Source organism: Olea europaea, chromosome 11, assembly GCF_002742605.1.
Source record: "Olea europaea var. sylvestris chromosome 11, O_europaea_v1, whole genome shotgun sequence".
In the NCBI taxonomy this organism is placed as follows: domain Eukaryota; kingdom Viridiplantae; phylum Streptophyta; class Magnoliopsida; order Lamiales; family Oleaceae; genus Olea; species Olea europaea.
The window spans coordinates 2,768,340-2,782,469 of NC_036247.1; the positions used below are offsets into that span (position 1 = coordinate 2,768,340).

Below are 14,130 nucleotides of genomic sequence, written 5' to 3' on the forward strand. Positions count from 1 at the left end.
TATTTACAATAGTGACATAATTTATCAATTCTTAATCCATTGAGTGCATGTTTGACAGTTATTCTTTAAAAAAATATGATTTTGCTAGACGGACCGACCACATCAGCCCTGTTCATCCAGGTCGCTGATGTGGTGCCCCCTATAGGTGCGGGGTGCCACATCGCCTCCTATTTGAGTTTTTTCAAAAAAAAATAATTACAGCTAAGCAAACATTTAACATGTCCTCTGGTAAATTTTTAACTCAACCAAGAAAGTAAGAAACTAAACCATAAAAATAAGTGGAAGTAAACATTAACTCTCAAATATGAATAAAGGTCCAAGAATAATCCTTATTTTCACCATAGAACTTAGTATAATCCTGCAATATAGATAATGGAAATCAAGAAAAATATTTGACAAAGAAAGACCAAATAGGTGAGCATCAAATCTCAAAGTACATCCATCCCCTCCACCAGCCGCCGCCGGCGGTGGAAGAAACATAAGTACACAAAACACCTATCAATGGATGCCAGAAAGCATATACTATACCACTAAACACAATAACTTCATCATTTGCACACAATATTCGTCAGTTGTTGTGTAGCAGTCACAATGTCCATGGAACAATTCATATCAGTAGACTTATTTTTCTTAAGCACTTTCATCAACTCCACTTTTCCCCTGAGTTTCGATTGGCTAATAAGGCGCACAAAACCAGAATTCAAATCATTTCTCAGCTGAGAATTCTCCGGAAAACTCAATTCCACCGCAGCATTAAACTTCCTTGTCGACCGCGCTTTGGCCCGTGCCTTCTGCACCACCACTTCGCCAACCTTCACGCTACCATAGATGAAATAAACAGCGCTGTTCTGGTACTTGAAGTGCCCAAAATTCGTGTTCTTGATGCCAAACTCTGCATTTATCCTTAAACTAAATGAAGGGTTTGTTGGTGGTCCAACATTGAAGTTCTCAAAAGCTGCTGAACGCACGCGAAACTTGGGAGTTCTGATATTCATCACGGTTAGGGCAAAAAGCAGTATGATCCCAGTTTGAAACACAACAAAGAGAACAATATACAGTAAACATTTCTTACGTTTCCTTTTTCGTAATTCTCTTGCATCATGGTATGCTGATTCAGTGTCACTTCTTGCATAGCCATTAGCTGCAGGTGCCAAAGGGTAAGGTGATTGCTGCTCCTTATTTTCTGCCATAAATTTTTAATTTTAGAGAGAAAAAAAATTCAGATTATCTGCAGAAAAAGAAGAAGTAATGTTTCACTCCCTTCTTGCCTTTTTAATTTCAGTAGAAAAGATTGCAAGAAATGGTGCTGAGGAATGGAAATATAGTAGGGACTAGGGAGTAACCACTTATATATAGCCAATTTTTCGTATTGTTTTTACTTAAAAGTTAAAACTAACGCGTCAGGCTGCGCATTTGACTCTTGACTTAATCTATATAAGTTGATTTTTTGCATCGAGTGATTACGATCTTTACTCTGATATTATTAATGTAGAGAAGCTTCTACTTGGAAAACATAAGGTGATATTAATTAGGTGGTTATTAAAAAAGTCTGACAGGCCAATTGACACGATCCGTCCTGATCATCCTAATGGATCCGACACGTGTCGTACGCCGATAGTAGATACCAGCGAAGTACTGGACCCACCACCAAGGCAAACTTGACATGCTTTGACCGTTATAATTTTATAAAAATTTCGACAGAGTTCCCTCTGAAAAATGGACTAAAACTACCTGAAAATAAAATCAAATATCCCAAACATGTACATATCATTTGAAATAGGGTACATCGGCCCCTCAAAATATCAACTATTCAAATACAACACTGGCAATTCGACTTTTGCAACAATTTCTAAACTACAGTACCCAAAATGCATAATATATATACAAAACATAGCAAGCCCAACACATTGAACTAATTTATGACCAAAAGAGGTGTCTATTCCAAAATATGAACTCTTAAACTGAAAAGATAGTTCATACAAGTCTTGACAGTCTATGGCTCAACTTGATAGATCAACTGGCCCAGTAGTATTCAACTCAGCTACTATCTGATAAGAGAAATAGTGATAAAAATGTGAGCCTATAACTCAGTGAGTGGATAGTTGCAAAAATTTAATTTTCCATTCATAAAATCTTTCTTAAAACCGACATATAGCATAAAATTTCTTTTCACATACATATAAACTAAATATTTATTCTTTAAATTGAATAGGCTGAGTTCTGTAGCTTAAAATCTGATGATACAATCAAAACTAAAATATACTGTAATCATAAACATCTTTATTCTGTATACTGCATTTCTAAAATCTGATAAGCTATGTGATACTAAAACATCACACCAAAAATGTACCCAGAATAACCATACTCGTAAATCGATTAATCTCGATATACATAACAAGGTTATTCAATTCTGAAATTCTGTAATTCTGAAATTCTGTAATTTTGATCGTACGCGCGCAGGGCTATAAAATGGTCATACACTATGGAAACACATTCACAATAGTGCAGAACGAGTAAAATCACTATACTGATCATACGCTGTGGAAACACATTCACACCAGTATAAAGTGGGTAAAATAACCATATGAAGTCATACACTGTGGAAACACATTCACACCAGTGCAGACGAGGGTAAAATCACTTGGGTACTTTCTGGTGATTTTAAAATAACTTTGAATATACGGAAATAGTTAATACTGAAATAATATGTCAATGAAAGAATTTAATTGAATTGAATTTAACTTTTAAAAACATTTGATAATAAAACTCGTTTTATTCTGAAAAATCATGCTATCAACTCAACTTATAAAATATGTAACTTCAAAATTAAATAAATACTTATTTCTAAAAAAATAAGCTTATCCACTCACATAATACAAGTTGAACCTAAGATGGTCGATAGACTCTTCCAATCTCCTCGTCACCACCTGGAATATATAACAAGATGACTAATCAACCACTATTAAATTAAGAAACTTTAAGATCTACTTCTATAATACTTAACTAAAATTGGTCGATACTCAAATGAATTTCCCAAATATTCTTTTGATCAATTGGAGCTAATCCCACTTTCTAATCCCTTTTCTAATAATTAATTCATCATCAAAACCTTCTTCCCAAGTTTAAAACTAATTTTAGTCTCCAATCTAGTGAAACTAGTAACCACAATTCCACCCATTTAATATACATTTGTTCCATAAAATCAACTCCCAAGTGAAATATTCCATTTATATAATCCTTCCCACAAATAATTAATCAAAATCCCAAAATCGAATTCTAGGGTTTCCCAAAAAAAAATTGACATCTCCTTACCTTAATGTAGATAGAAATTCAAGAATCAATAACTTGAGCTCCAAGTAGTATTCCTCTCAAAAAAATCTGAAAATTTCGAGCCAAAATAAAACCCTAGAATTTTAACATAATTCATACTTTATCACTTGAAAAAAAGGGAAAAATTCAACCCAAGCTTGAAGAAATTAGCCTTACCTCTTTTCCTCTTCTTCCCTTTTTTTTTTTCCTTCCTTCTTTTCCTTTTTCTTCCCTTTTCCCCCTAATTTTTCTCTCTTTTTGGGTCCAGCTTGCTGCCCGTTTCTTACTATGTGTGTGTGTGATTTGGAGTGAAAAATGGGTCAAATGTTGAATATAAATTCCACTTATTCAAAAATTGCAAGGAAAGTCCTCCAACTCCATTTTTATATCACATTTAATCCTAAACTTCCAAAAATATATAAGTAAAATCCAAACTTTGAAATGTATCCAATTTAACCTTCATACTTTGTCAATTACAAAATAAACCCAAATAAAATGATTTGGTCAATCAAGTCCCAATAAAAATGATTTATTTCATACAAGTCCTCATTTGACTTGACTTTGAAAATTCCACTATTGACTTTGACTAGATAAAAATGTGGGTTGTAACAATCTTACCTCCTTAAAAGAATTTCGTCCTCGAAATTCAACTGGCAACTGACTAGGCAATGAATAAACGAGGATATTGAGCACGCATCTGATCCTCGTTCTCCCATGTAGCCTCTTCTACTGTCTGATTCTGCCAAAGTACTTTAACAAGTGAAACTGTCTGATTTTGTTGAGTTTGCACTTTCTTGTCTAAGATTTTCACTGGCTCTACTATATAAGTCAAATTCTCCTTCAACTGAAATGGCTGAGACTCCAGAACACGAGAAGGATCAGCAATGTATTTGCGAAGCATGGAAACATGAAAAACATTATGGATTCGGGATAATTCATCGGGCAAATCTAATCGATATGCAACTGGACCAATCTGCTCAGTAATCTCATAGGGTCCAATATATCGTGGACTCAACTTTCCTTGCTTGCCAAATCTCAACACTCCTTTCCAAGGAGATAATTTAAGAAAAACTTTATCTCCTACTGCAAATTCAAGGTCTTTCCTGCGCTTATCCGCATAACTTTTCTGTCTATCCTGAGCTGCTTTCAACTTTTCTTTAATCAATTTCACATTTTCGGATGTCATTTGAACCAATTCCGGGCCTTTTAACTTCCTCTTACCATCTTCATCCCAACAAACTGGTGTCCTGCACTTCCGACCATATAATGCTTCAAAAGGAGCCATTTCTATACTAGAGTGGTAGCTGTTATTGTAAGCAAACTCCATCAATGAAAAATGAGTATCCCAGCTACCCTTGAGCTCTAAGACACAAGCCCTCAACATATCCTCAAGAGTCTGTATGGTGCTCTCTGACTGGCTATCTGTTTGAGGATGAAAAGCTGTACTGAAATGTAATTTAGTACCCATGACTTCCTGCAAACTGGGCCAAAATTTAGATGTAAAACGAGGGTCTCTATCTGACATAATAGATAATGGAGTACCATAAGAGCTCACTATCTCATCCACATACAACTTTGCCAACTTATTTAAAGCATAAGTAGCTTTGATTGGCAAAAATTTGGCCGTCTTGGTCAACTGATCTACGATATCCCAAACTCCATCATGACCATTCTGAGTACGAGGAAGGCCAAATAAAAAGTCCATAGTAATGTGTTCCCATTTCCATTCTGGGATAGGCAATGGTTGTAAAAGTCCTGCTGTTTTCTGACGAACTGGCTTTACCTGCTGACATATAAGACATTTGGATACAAAATCTGCTATCTCTCTCTTCATACCAAGCCACCAATAATGATCTTTCAATGTATGATATATTTTAATACTGCCTGGATGCATAGCATAAGCAGAATTGTGGGCTTCCTCCAAAATCTCTTTCTTCAATTCTGGAATATTTGGAACACATAATCTATTACCCATAGCCAGCGCCCCATCATCTCTAATCATATAATCCGTTCTTAACCCAGTACTAACTTCTGCTTTTAATATTCTCAATGTCTGGTCTTGAGATTGAGCTTCTCTAACCTTATCAATCAAAGTAGGCCTCACCTGAAAATGAGCTAATATCGCCCCTGAAGTAGTAGTTGTGAACTCAGTGTGTAACTTCTTGAACTTCAAATCAAAGAAGCATAAACTGCACTTAATGGAGAGGATGAACTTATCTTTCTACTGAGAGCATCTGCAACTACATTTGCTTTTCCCAGATGGTAGTCAATCTTACAATCATAATCCTTTATCAACTCCAGCCATCTCCTTTGCCTTATATTCAGTTCTTTCTAATCAAATATATACTTTAAACTTTTGTGATCAGTAAATATTTGACATTTCTCACCATAAAGATAATGTCTCCAAATCTTCAATGCCAACACTACTGCAGCTAACTCCAAATCATGAGTTGGGTAATTTAACTCATGCTTCTTCAATTGTCTAGAAGCATAAGCTACAACTTTCCCATTCTGCATTAAAACACAACCCAATCCTTGGCGTGAAGCATCACTATAAATCACAAACTCCTCACCTGGAGATGGAAGAGTAAGTATAGGAACAGAAACTAATCTTTTCTTCAACTCTTGAAAACTCTTTTCACATTCATCAGTCCACACAAATTTGGATTTCTTTCGAGTCAAACTAGCCAAAGGAAGAGCAATTTTGGAAAAATCTTCTACAAATCGACGATAATAACCTGCTAACCCAAGAAAACTCCGTACTTCTGTAACATTAGTAGGGCGTTCCCATTTCATTACTCCTTCAATTTTCTGAGGATCTACATAAATACCTTCAGCTGAGATAACATGACCCAAAAATACAACTTTATCCAGCCAAAATTCACATTTGCTGAATTTAGCATACAACTGCTTATCTCGCAAAGTCTGCAAAATAATCCTCAAATGCTCAGCATGCTCATCTCTATTGCGAGAATAAACTAAGATATCATCAATAAAAACAATCACAAAGCTGTCTAAATATGGGCGAAGCACTCTATTCATCAAATCCATGAATGCTGCAGGGGCATTAGTCAACCCAAATGGCATCACCAAAAACTCATAATGGCCATACCGTGACCTAAAAGCAGTTTCTGGTACATCGATATCTCTAATTCTGAGCTGATGATGACCCGAACGTAAATCAATTTTCGAAAACACTGAGGCACCTCTAAGTTGGTCAAACAAATCATCAATGCGAGGCAACGGATACTTGTTGTGGACTGTCACTTTATTCAACTGTCTGTAGTCAATACACAATCTCATTGTGCCATCTTTCTTCTTCACAAACAAGACCGAAGCTCCCTATGGAGATACACTGGGTCTAATGAAACCCTTATCAACTAAATCCTGCAACTGGACTTTCAATTCCTTCAGCTCCGCTGGAGCCATTTTGTAAGGTGATTGTGAAATAGGGGTAGTCCCTGGAATCAAATCAATAGTAAACTCGATTTCCCTATCAGGAGGTAACTCTAGAAGATCTTCAGGAAAAACATCAGGGAAATCTTTTACCACTGGTATATCTTCAAGTTTCAACTTAGTGATCTGAGTGTCAATCACATGAGCTAAATATGCTTGATAACCTTTTCTAAGCAATCTCCCAACATCAAGTGCTGATATGATACATGAAGGTAGTATTCTCCGTTCACCACTAAAAATGATTTCAGGCTCTCCTGGCTTTCGAAACACCACTTCTTTGCGAAAACAATCAACTGATGCATGATTTACAGACAAAAATCCATGCCCAATATCACATCAAAATCATGAATATCAAGTGGAATCAAATTAGCTTTCAACTCATGATCATTCACTCTAATCACGCAATCTTTGTACACACTGTTAGCTAAAAGTGAATCTCCTGGAGGAGTTGCTACCACCAAATCACTATCTAATGATTCTGACATATGGTCCGCATAAATAGCAAATGCATAAGATATAAACGAATGTGTAGCACCTGAATCTATTAAAGAACGGGCCTTTTTGCCAAAAATAGATAACGCACCCATAACCACATCAGGTGACTCGTCGGCATCATGCTGAGTCACTGCAAACATTCTTCCCTGAGTTCTGGGTCGTCTAGTCTGGCCTTTCTGTCTAGTACCACTGCTGCCAGCAGCATCAGACTGAGTAGCACTAGTAGCACCTGCTTTGCTTGCCAAAGTATTCTGATTCTGATTCTGTCTAGAAATGCCAGCACCTGACTGCAAAGAAACCCCCTGTGGAATGCTACCCTGCTGGAAACGAACTGGACATTCTCTCCTTATGTGTCCCGTCTGACCACAATGGTAACACACTCCAATTCCCTTAAGACACTCACCAGGGTGAAATTTCCCGCACAACTGGCACTGGGGAAATCTGGCCACACCAGAGCTATCACTCTGTCCAGGAGTAAATGATCTCTGAGAAGATCTCTGAGTCTGAGTACGATTACTCCCTGGCTGTTGTACTGATCCCTGACTCGACCTCGAGCTCTGACTGCTATGAGATCTGGACTTAAAACTACCAGAAGTGGAAACACCTAATCCACCTCCTCTACGATCCCTCCTCGGTGTACTAGTCATAGATCTTCCTGCCCATGTCTGACTACTGCTTCCAATTTCTGGTCTCATTTGTTGTTGACCACCATGTTGTTCAGACAAACTTTTCTCAACCCTTAATGCTGCTTCTACAAGTTTACCTAATTTTTCATACCCAGATGCAGTCACCACTGATCTAATTTCTTCTCTCAAGCCATACTCAAATCTTCTGCATTTATCAACTTCATCAGCTACAAGAGCAGCAGCATACTTTGATGATTCTAGAAATTTCTTCTGATACTCCGCCACTGTTGATGTCTGCACTAGTCTCAAAAATTCATTCTGTTTGTCAGTCTTGTAAGAACGAGGATAGAAATGCTCATTATAATCATCTTTAAACTCGCCCCACGTGATCACAGAAGGATCAACATATTTACTCTGTATGGACCTCCACCAATCATAAGCACTTCCTTCTAACAAGAAAGTAGCTAGTCGTAATTTTCGATCATCAGGACAATCCATCACATCAAATATTCTTTCAATTCTCACCATCCATGATTCTGCTTCTACTGGATCAACTGTGCCTGTAAATACTTTAGCTCCTAGTTTAGTAGCCCGCTCTATACTAAAATCTTTATTTGTATTGCATAGAGCAGAAGCAACAATGGTGGCAATCCTATCAACTATTAAGTCAGGTTGGGCTACATCCCCATATCTCCGTTGATCATGGGTCGGATGAACTGATTCCTCGACCCTACTAGCATCCTTATCAGGAGCAGCTGGTGGTTGAGATGACCTATCTTGGAGCCTGCGTGTCTTATTACCACGAGCCATGACTTCCAACCACAAATATGTATGATATGATCAGAACAAAATTCAAATAAACCATGCAAACTGACTTTATAACCATGCTCTAATACCAATTGACACGACCCGTCCCGATCACCCTAATGGATCCGACACGTGTCGTGCGCCGATGGTAGATACCAGCGAAGTGCCGGACCCACCACCTAGGCAAACTTGACATGCTTTGACTGTTATAATTTTATAAAAATTTCGACAGAGTTCCCTCTGAAAAATAGACTAAAACTACTTGAAAATAAAATCAAATATCCCAAACATGTACATATCATTTGAAATAGGGTACACCGGCCCTTCAAAATATCAGCTATTCAAATACAACACTGGCAATTCAGTTTTTGCAACAATTTCTAAACCACAGTACCCAAAATGCATAATATATATACAAAACATAGCAAGCCCAACACATGGAACTAATTTATGACCAAAAGAGGTGTCTATTCCAAAATATGAACTCTTAAACTGAAAAGATAGTTCATACAATGCTTGACAATCTATGGCTCAACTTGATAGATCAACTGGCCCAGTAGTGTTCAACTCAGCTACTATCTGATAAGAGAAATAGTGATAAAAATGTGAGCCTATAACTCAGTGAGTGGATATTTGCAAAAAATTAATTTTCCATTCATAAAATCTTTCTTAAAACCGACATATAGCATAAAATTTCTTTTCACAGACATATAAACTAAATATTTATTCTTTAAACTGAATAGGCCGAGTTCTGTAGCTTAAAATCTGATGATACAATCAAAACTAAAATATACTGTAATCATAAACATCTTTATTCTGTATACTGCATTTCTAAAATCTGATAAGCTATGTGATACTAAAACATCACACCAAAAATGTACCCGGAATAACCGTACTCTTAAATCGATTAATCTCGATATACATAGCAAGGTTATTCAATTCTGAAATTCTGGTCGTATGCGCGCAGAGCTATAAAATGGTCATACACTATGGAAATACATTCACAATAATGCAGAGCGGGTAAAATCACTATACTGATCATACGCTGTGGAAACACATTCACACCAGCGCAGAGTGGGTAAAATAAACATATGAAGTCATAAACTGTGGAAACACATTCACACCAGTGCAGACGAGGGTAAAATCACTTGGGTACTTTCTGGTGGTTTTAAAATAACTTTGAATAAACTGAAATAGTTAATACTGAAATAATATGTCAATGAAAGAATTTAACTGAACTGAATTTAACTTTTAAAAACATTTGATAATAAAATTCGTTTTATTCTGAAAAATCATGCTATCAACTCAACTTATAAAATATGTAACTTCAAAATTAAATAAATACTTATTTCTAAAAAAATAAGCTTATCCACTCACATAATACAAGTTGAACCTAAGATGGTCGATAGGCTCTTCCAATCTCCTCGTCACCACCTGGAATATATAACAAGATGACTAATCAATCACTATTAAATTAAGAAACTTTAAGATCTACTTCTATAATACTTAACTAAAATTGGTCGATGCTCAAATGAATTTCCCAAATATTCTTTTGATCAATTGGAGCTAATCCCACTTTCTAATCCCTTTTCTAATAATTAATTCATTAGCAAAACCTTCTTCCCAAGTTTAAAACTAATTTTAGTCTCCAATCTAGTGAAACTAGTAACCACAATTCCACCAATTTAATATACATTTGTTCCATAAAATCAACTCCCAAGTGAAATATTCCATTTATATAATCGTTCCCACAAATAATTAATCAAAATCCCAAAATCGAATTCTAGGGTTTCCCAAAAAAAAAATTGACATCTCCTTACCTTAATGTAGATAGAAATTCAAGAATCAATAACTTGAGCTCCAAGTAGTATTCCTCTCAAAAAAAATCTGAAAACTTCGAGCCAAAATAAAACCCTAGAATTTTAACATAATTCATACTTTATCACTTGAAAAAAAGGGAAAAATTCAACCCAAGCTTGAAGAAATTAGCCTTACCTCTTTTCCTCTTCTTCCCCTTTTTTTTTCCTTCCTTCTTTCCCTTTTTCCCCTAATTTTTCTCTCTTTTTGGGTCCAGCTTGCTGCCCGTTTCTTACTCTGTGTGTGTGATTTGGAGTGAAAAATGGGTCAAATGTTGAATATAAATTCCACTTATTCAAAAATTGCAAGGAAAGTCCTCCAACTCCATTTTTATATCACATTTAATCCTAAACTTCCAAAAATATATAAGTAAAATCCAAACTTTGAAATGTATCCAATTTAACCTTCATATTTTGTCAATTGCAAAATAAACCCAAATAAATGATTTGGTCAATCAAGTCCCAATAAAAATGATTTATTTCATACAAGTCCTCATTTGACTTGACTTTGAAAATTTCACTATTGACTTTGACTAGATAAAAATGTGGGTTGTAACACTAATTGTACCTTGCCACGTGGAAATACAAAAGGCGGTTTTGAGAAAATTAATAACCGAGTTAAATGTTTGTCTCATTTGATCTTCCAGATGGGGGCAATGAATTTGTCGTAACCTTTTCGCACAGATGTTATTTTATATATAACATGAACTTTGATATTTCAGTTGTCGTATTTCAGAACATGCGTTCATATTCTTTCTTCCAAGAATTTCATTGGATTGTCGTACTACGTTAAGCCCGATTTTCTTTCACATTTGACACAGACTCTCAAGCTAGGAAAACTTGTTCAAGTTATGAACCAAGAAATTATAAACACTACTGTTGTTGAACATGATTTTAAACTTGATAACGGCGAAGAATGATAAATTATGAACCAAGAAATTATAAACACAACTTCGGATGGTGCTAACCTTGAATTATTATCTCGTTTAATAACTTTAATTAAAAAATTAACTTGTTGGAAACAAGTCAAATTTTGACTTCATGTAAAATTCATTTTTTCATCGATAGTCTAACATGCAAAAGATCGCACAAAAATATAGGAGTATACCTCTATCGCATAATCTTTTTTAGATATTGAATCATTACATTTAAAAAATTTCACTTTATGAAAGATGCAAGAGTGAGTGGAGAGGAAGGTGTTTAAAAAATATTTACCTTTTCTAACTAACCTATCGAGAGAGACGCGTACGGGTGACATATATTAATTTGACTTTATGGAAACTTTTAAATTTTCTGTTATAGTTAATTATGCATTTGGGTCCCGCAAAATTTAATTTGACTTAGAAAGTTACGGCTAAATACAATACTAAGTTATAATTGAAGACTATTTTGTAATTTGGCAAAAGCGCACTCATGCAAGGTGGTCCAGGCACAGACTCAAAATTTATTCGGGTTTTGTCTAGGCTAGTTTGCAAATTGAAATTTATTTTTCTCCTTCTGTATAAAAATAGAAGTTAAATTAAAAATAGATTAAAGGTAACAAACTGATGTAACGAAAATATTATAGGGAAGATGAACAATCACAAATTGAGAAAATTCTCAAGGAAGATTTTATTGAATTCAAGAACTGCTGCCTCTAAGGGCTTACAACTGATTAAATAGAAGAAAAACCTAGGAGAATCCGGAAAATAAAATAAAATAAAATAAAGATATTTTTTTTCCAAAAATGGAAAATATGAGATAATTACTAAGATGGAAAATACTTATCTTCAGGATCATCCCCCAACAAATGAAATCTAAATCCGAATTTCATGGAAAGAGATATTGCAAAAATGAAAATTACCATAAATAGCAAAAACGATTAAACCAGAGCCTAAACGATGGATTTTGCCCGAAATTGGCCTTGCGTCAGGGCCGAAGGCGCTGAGTTTTATTCCTTGGCTCGACTCCAATCAAATTAGACTAGCGATTTACCAAAAAACGAGCAAACCCAAAGTCATCATGAAATCATTTGCCTCTTTTTGCCAACTTTTGCCTTGTGATGGTCCAATTTTGCCATGAACTCTAATCCGTTATGCACTTCATCATTCTTCCCAGGGTGGGAAAAATTCGCCCTCGAATTTGACGGGAAAGGAGCTTCATCATCATCATCAGAATTATCACCATGAAATGGCACCAAATGCTTGATATTGAACACGTCGGAGGTACGAATATAGCTGGGCAGCTTTAAACGGTAAGCATTCGGATTGATCTTCTCAATGACCTCCAATGGACCAATCTTCTTCGCAGTAAGCTTGTTGTATTCATGAGCAGGAACACGATCCTTTGTTAACACCGCCCAAACAAAGTCACCTACCTCAAACTCAACATGTCGGCATTTGAAATCCGCAGCACGCTTATACTTAGCGACAGCAGCCTGCAGCTGATCATGAGCCTGTGAGTGAACCTGTTGCAGTTGTTGAATAAAGTCTTCGGCCTTACCATGCATTTTAACAGAAGTAGAAACTGGAACCAGATCAAGAGGACCACGAGGAACAAGGCCATACACCACCTGGAACGGACTAAAACCTGTACTTCGGTTAACAGCATGATTGTGAGCGAATTCTGCTTGACACAACTTCTGATCCCAAGACTTGATGTGATCACCAACCAAACAACGTAGTAAATCACCTAAGGAACGGTTAACAACCTCTGTTTGACCATCTATTTGAGGGTGATATGCACTGCTGAAGTCCAGCCGTGTATTCACAGAGCGCCATAGGCTGCGCCAGAAGTGGCTGAGGAAACGAGTATCCCAATCGGACACAATAGATGTAGGCAATCCATGAAGGCGATAAACTTCACGAAAATACAGTAAGGCTACATTGACAGCATCTGTAGTCTTCTTGCAGGGGATGAAATATACCATTTTTGAAAACCGATCAACCACTACGAAGATTGAATCAAAACCACGCTGGGTCCTGGGAAGTCCCACAACGAAATCCATGCTCACATCTGTCCAAGGTTGGGTTGGGATAGGTAGGGGCATATACAAGCCCGCATTGGTCGCTTTGCCCTTAGCCAAGTGATAAATCCGACAACGCTCCACGAACTTGCTGACATCTTTGCGCAATGATGGCTAAAAGTAAGAAGCAACAACAAGCTGCAATGTTCGATCACGACCTACATGGCCCTCATTATGCAACTCTTGAATGATCTTCAACCTCAAACTGCCCTCTGGAATACACAACTGATTGCCATGAAAAAGAAAACCATCAACCCATGTAAACTCCGACTGCACACCCTCTTGCAACTTCTGGACAACATGGGAAAAGTATGGGTCAGTAACATATAAGTCACACAACCTGTCAAAACCTGGAACCTCCACTCGCATTTCTGTAAGGAGCGTTTGGCGCCTACTCAACGCATCCGCAATTTTGTTAAGGGTACCTGCCTTGTGCTTGATCAAAAAAGTAAACTGCTGTAGATAAGCAATCCAAGAGGCATGTCGAGCAGAAACCTTATCCTGAGTACCAAGGTGCTTAAGGGCATCATGATCCGTATACAAAATGAACTCCTTATGGAACAAATAGTGACGCCAA

General features: G+C 36.6%; 1 protein-coding gene and 1 long non-coding RNA gene across 2 annotated transcripts; both read right to left on the reverse strand.

The window, feature by feature from the left end:
• Nucleotides 1–291: 291 nt before the first annotated feature.
• On the reverse strand, nt 292–1,190 carry LOC111404322 (late embryogenesis abundant protein At1g64065-like). The gene is made up of 2 exons (XM_023033144.1): nt 561–1,190; nt 292–495 (listed from the first exon to the last, which is right to left on the reverse strand). Exons 1-2 carry the CDS (start codon nt 1,188–1,190, stop codon nt 292–294), a joined length of 834 nt encoding a protein of 277 aa, XP_022888912.1.
• A 548-nt stretch (nt 1,191–1,738) lies between these two features.
• Nucleotides 1,739–3,545, reverse strand: LOC111402971. The gene is made up of 4 exons (XR_002704382.1): nt 3,487–3,545; nt 3,313–3,378; nt 2,871–2,927; nt 1,739–2,048 (listed from the first exon to the last, which is right to left on the reverse strand). It is a non-coding gene; the product is annotated as an uncharacterized LOC111402971 (long non-coding RNA).
• Between the last annotated feature and the right edge of the window lie 10,585 nt (nt 3,546–14,130).

Coding starts and splice junctions, on each gene's coding strand:
- LOC111404322 (XM_023033144.1), bottom strand. CDS start 1,190: ATGGCAGAAAATAAGGAGCAGCAATCACCTTACCCTTTGGCACCTGCA. Junction 496..560: donor CACAACAACTGACGAATATT/GTGTGCAAATGA, acceptor ATCCATTGATAG/GTGTTTTGTGTACTTATGTT.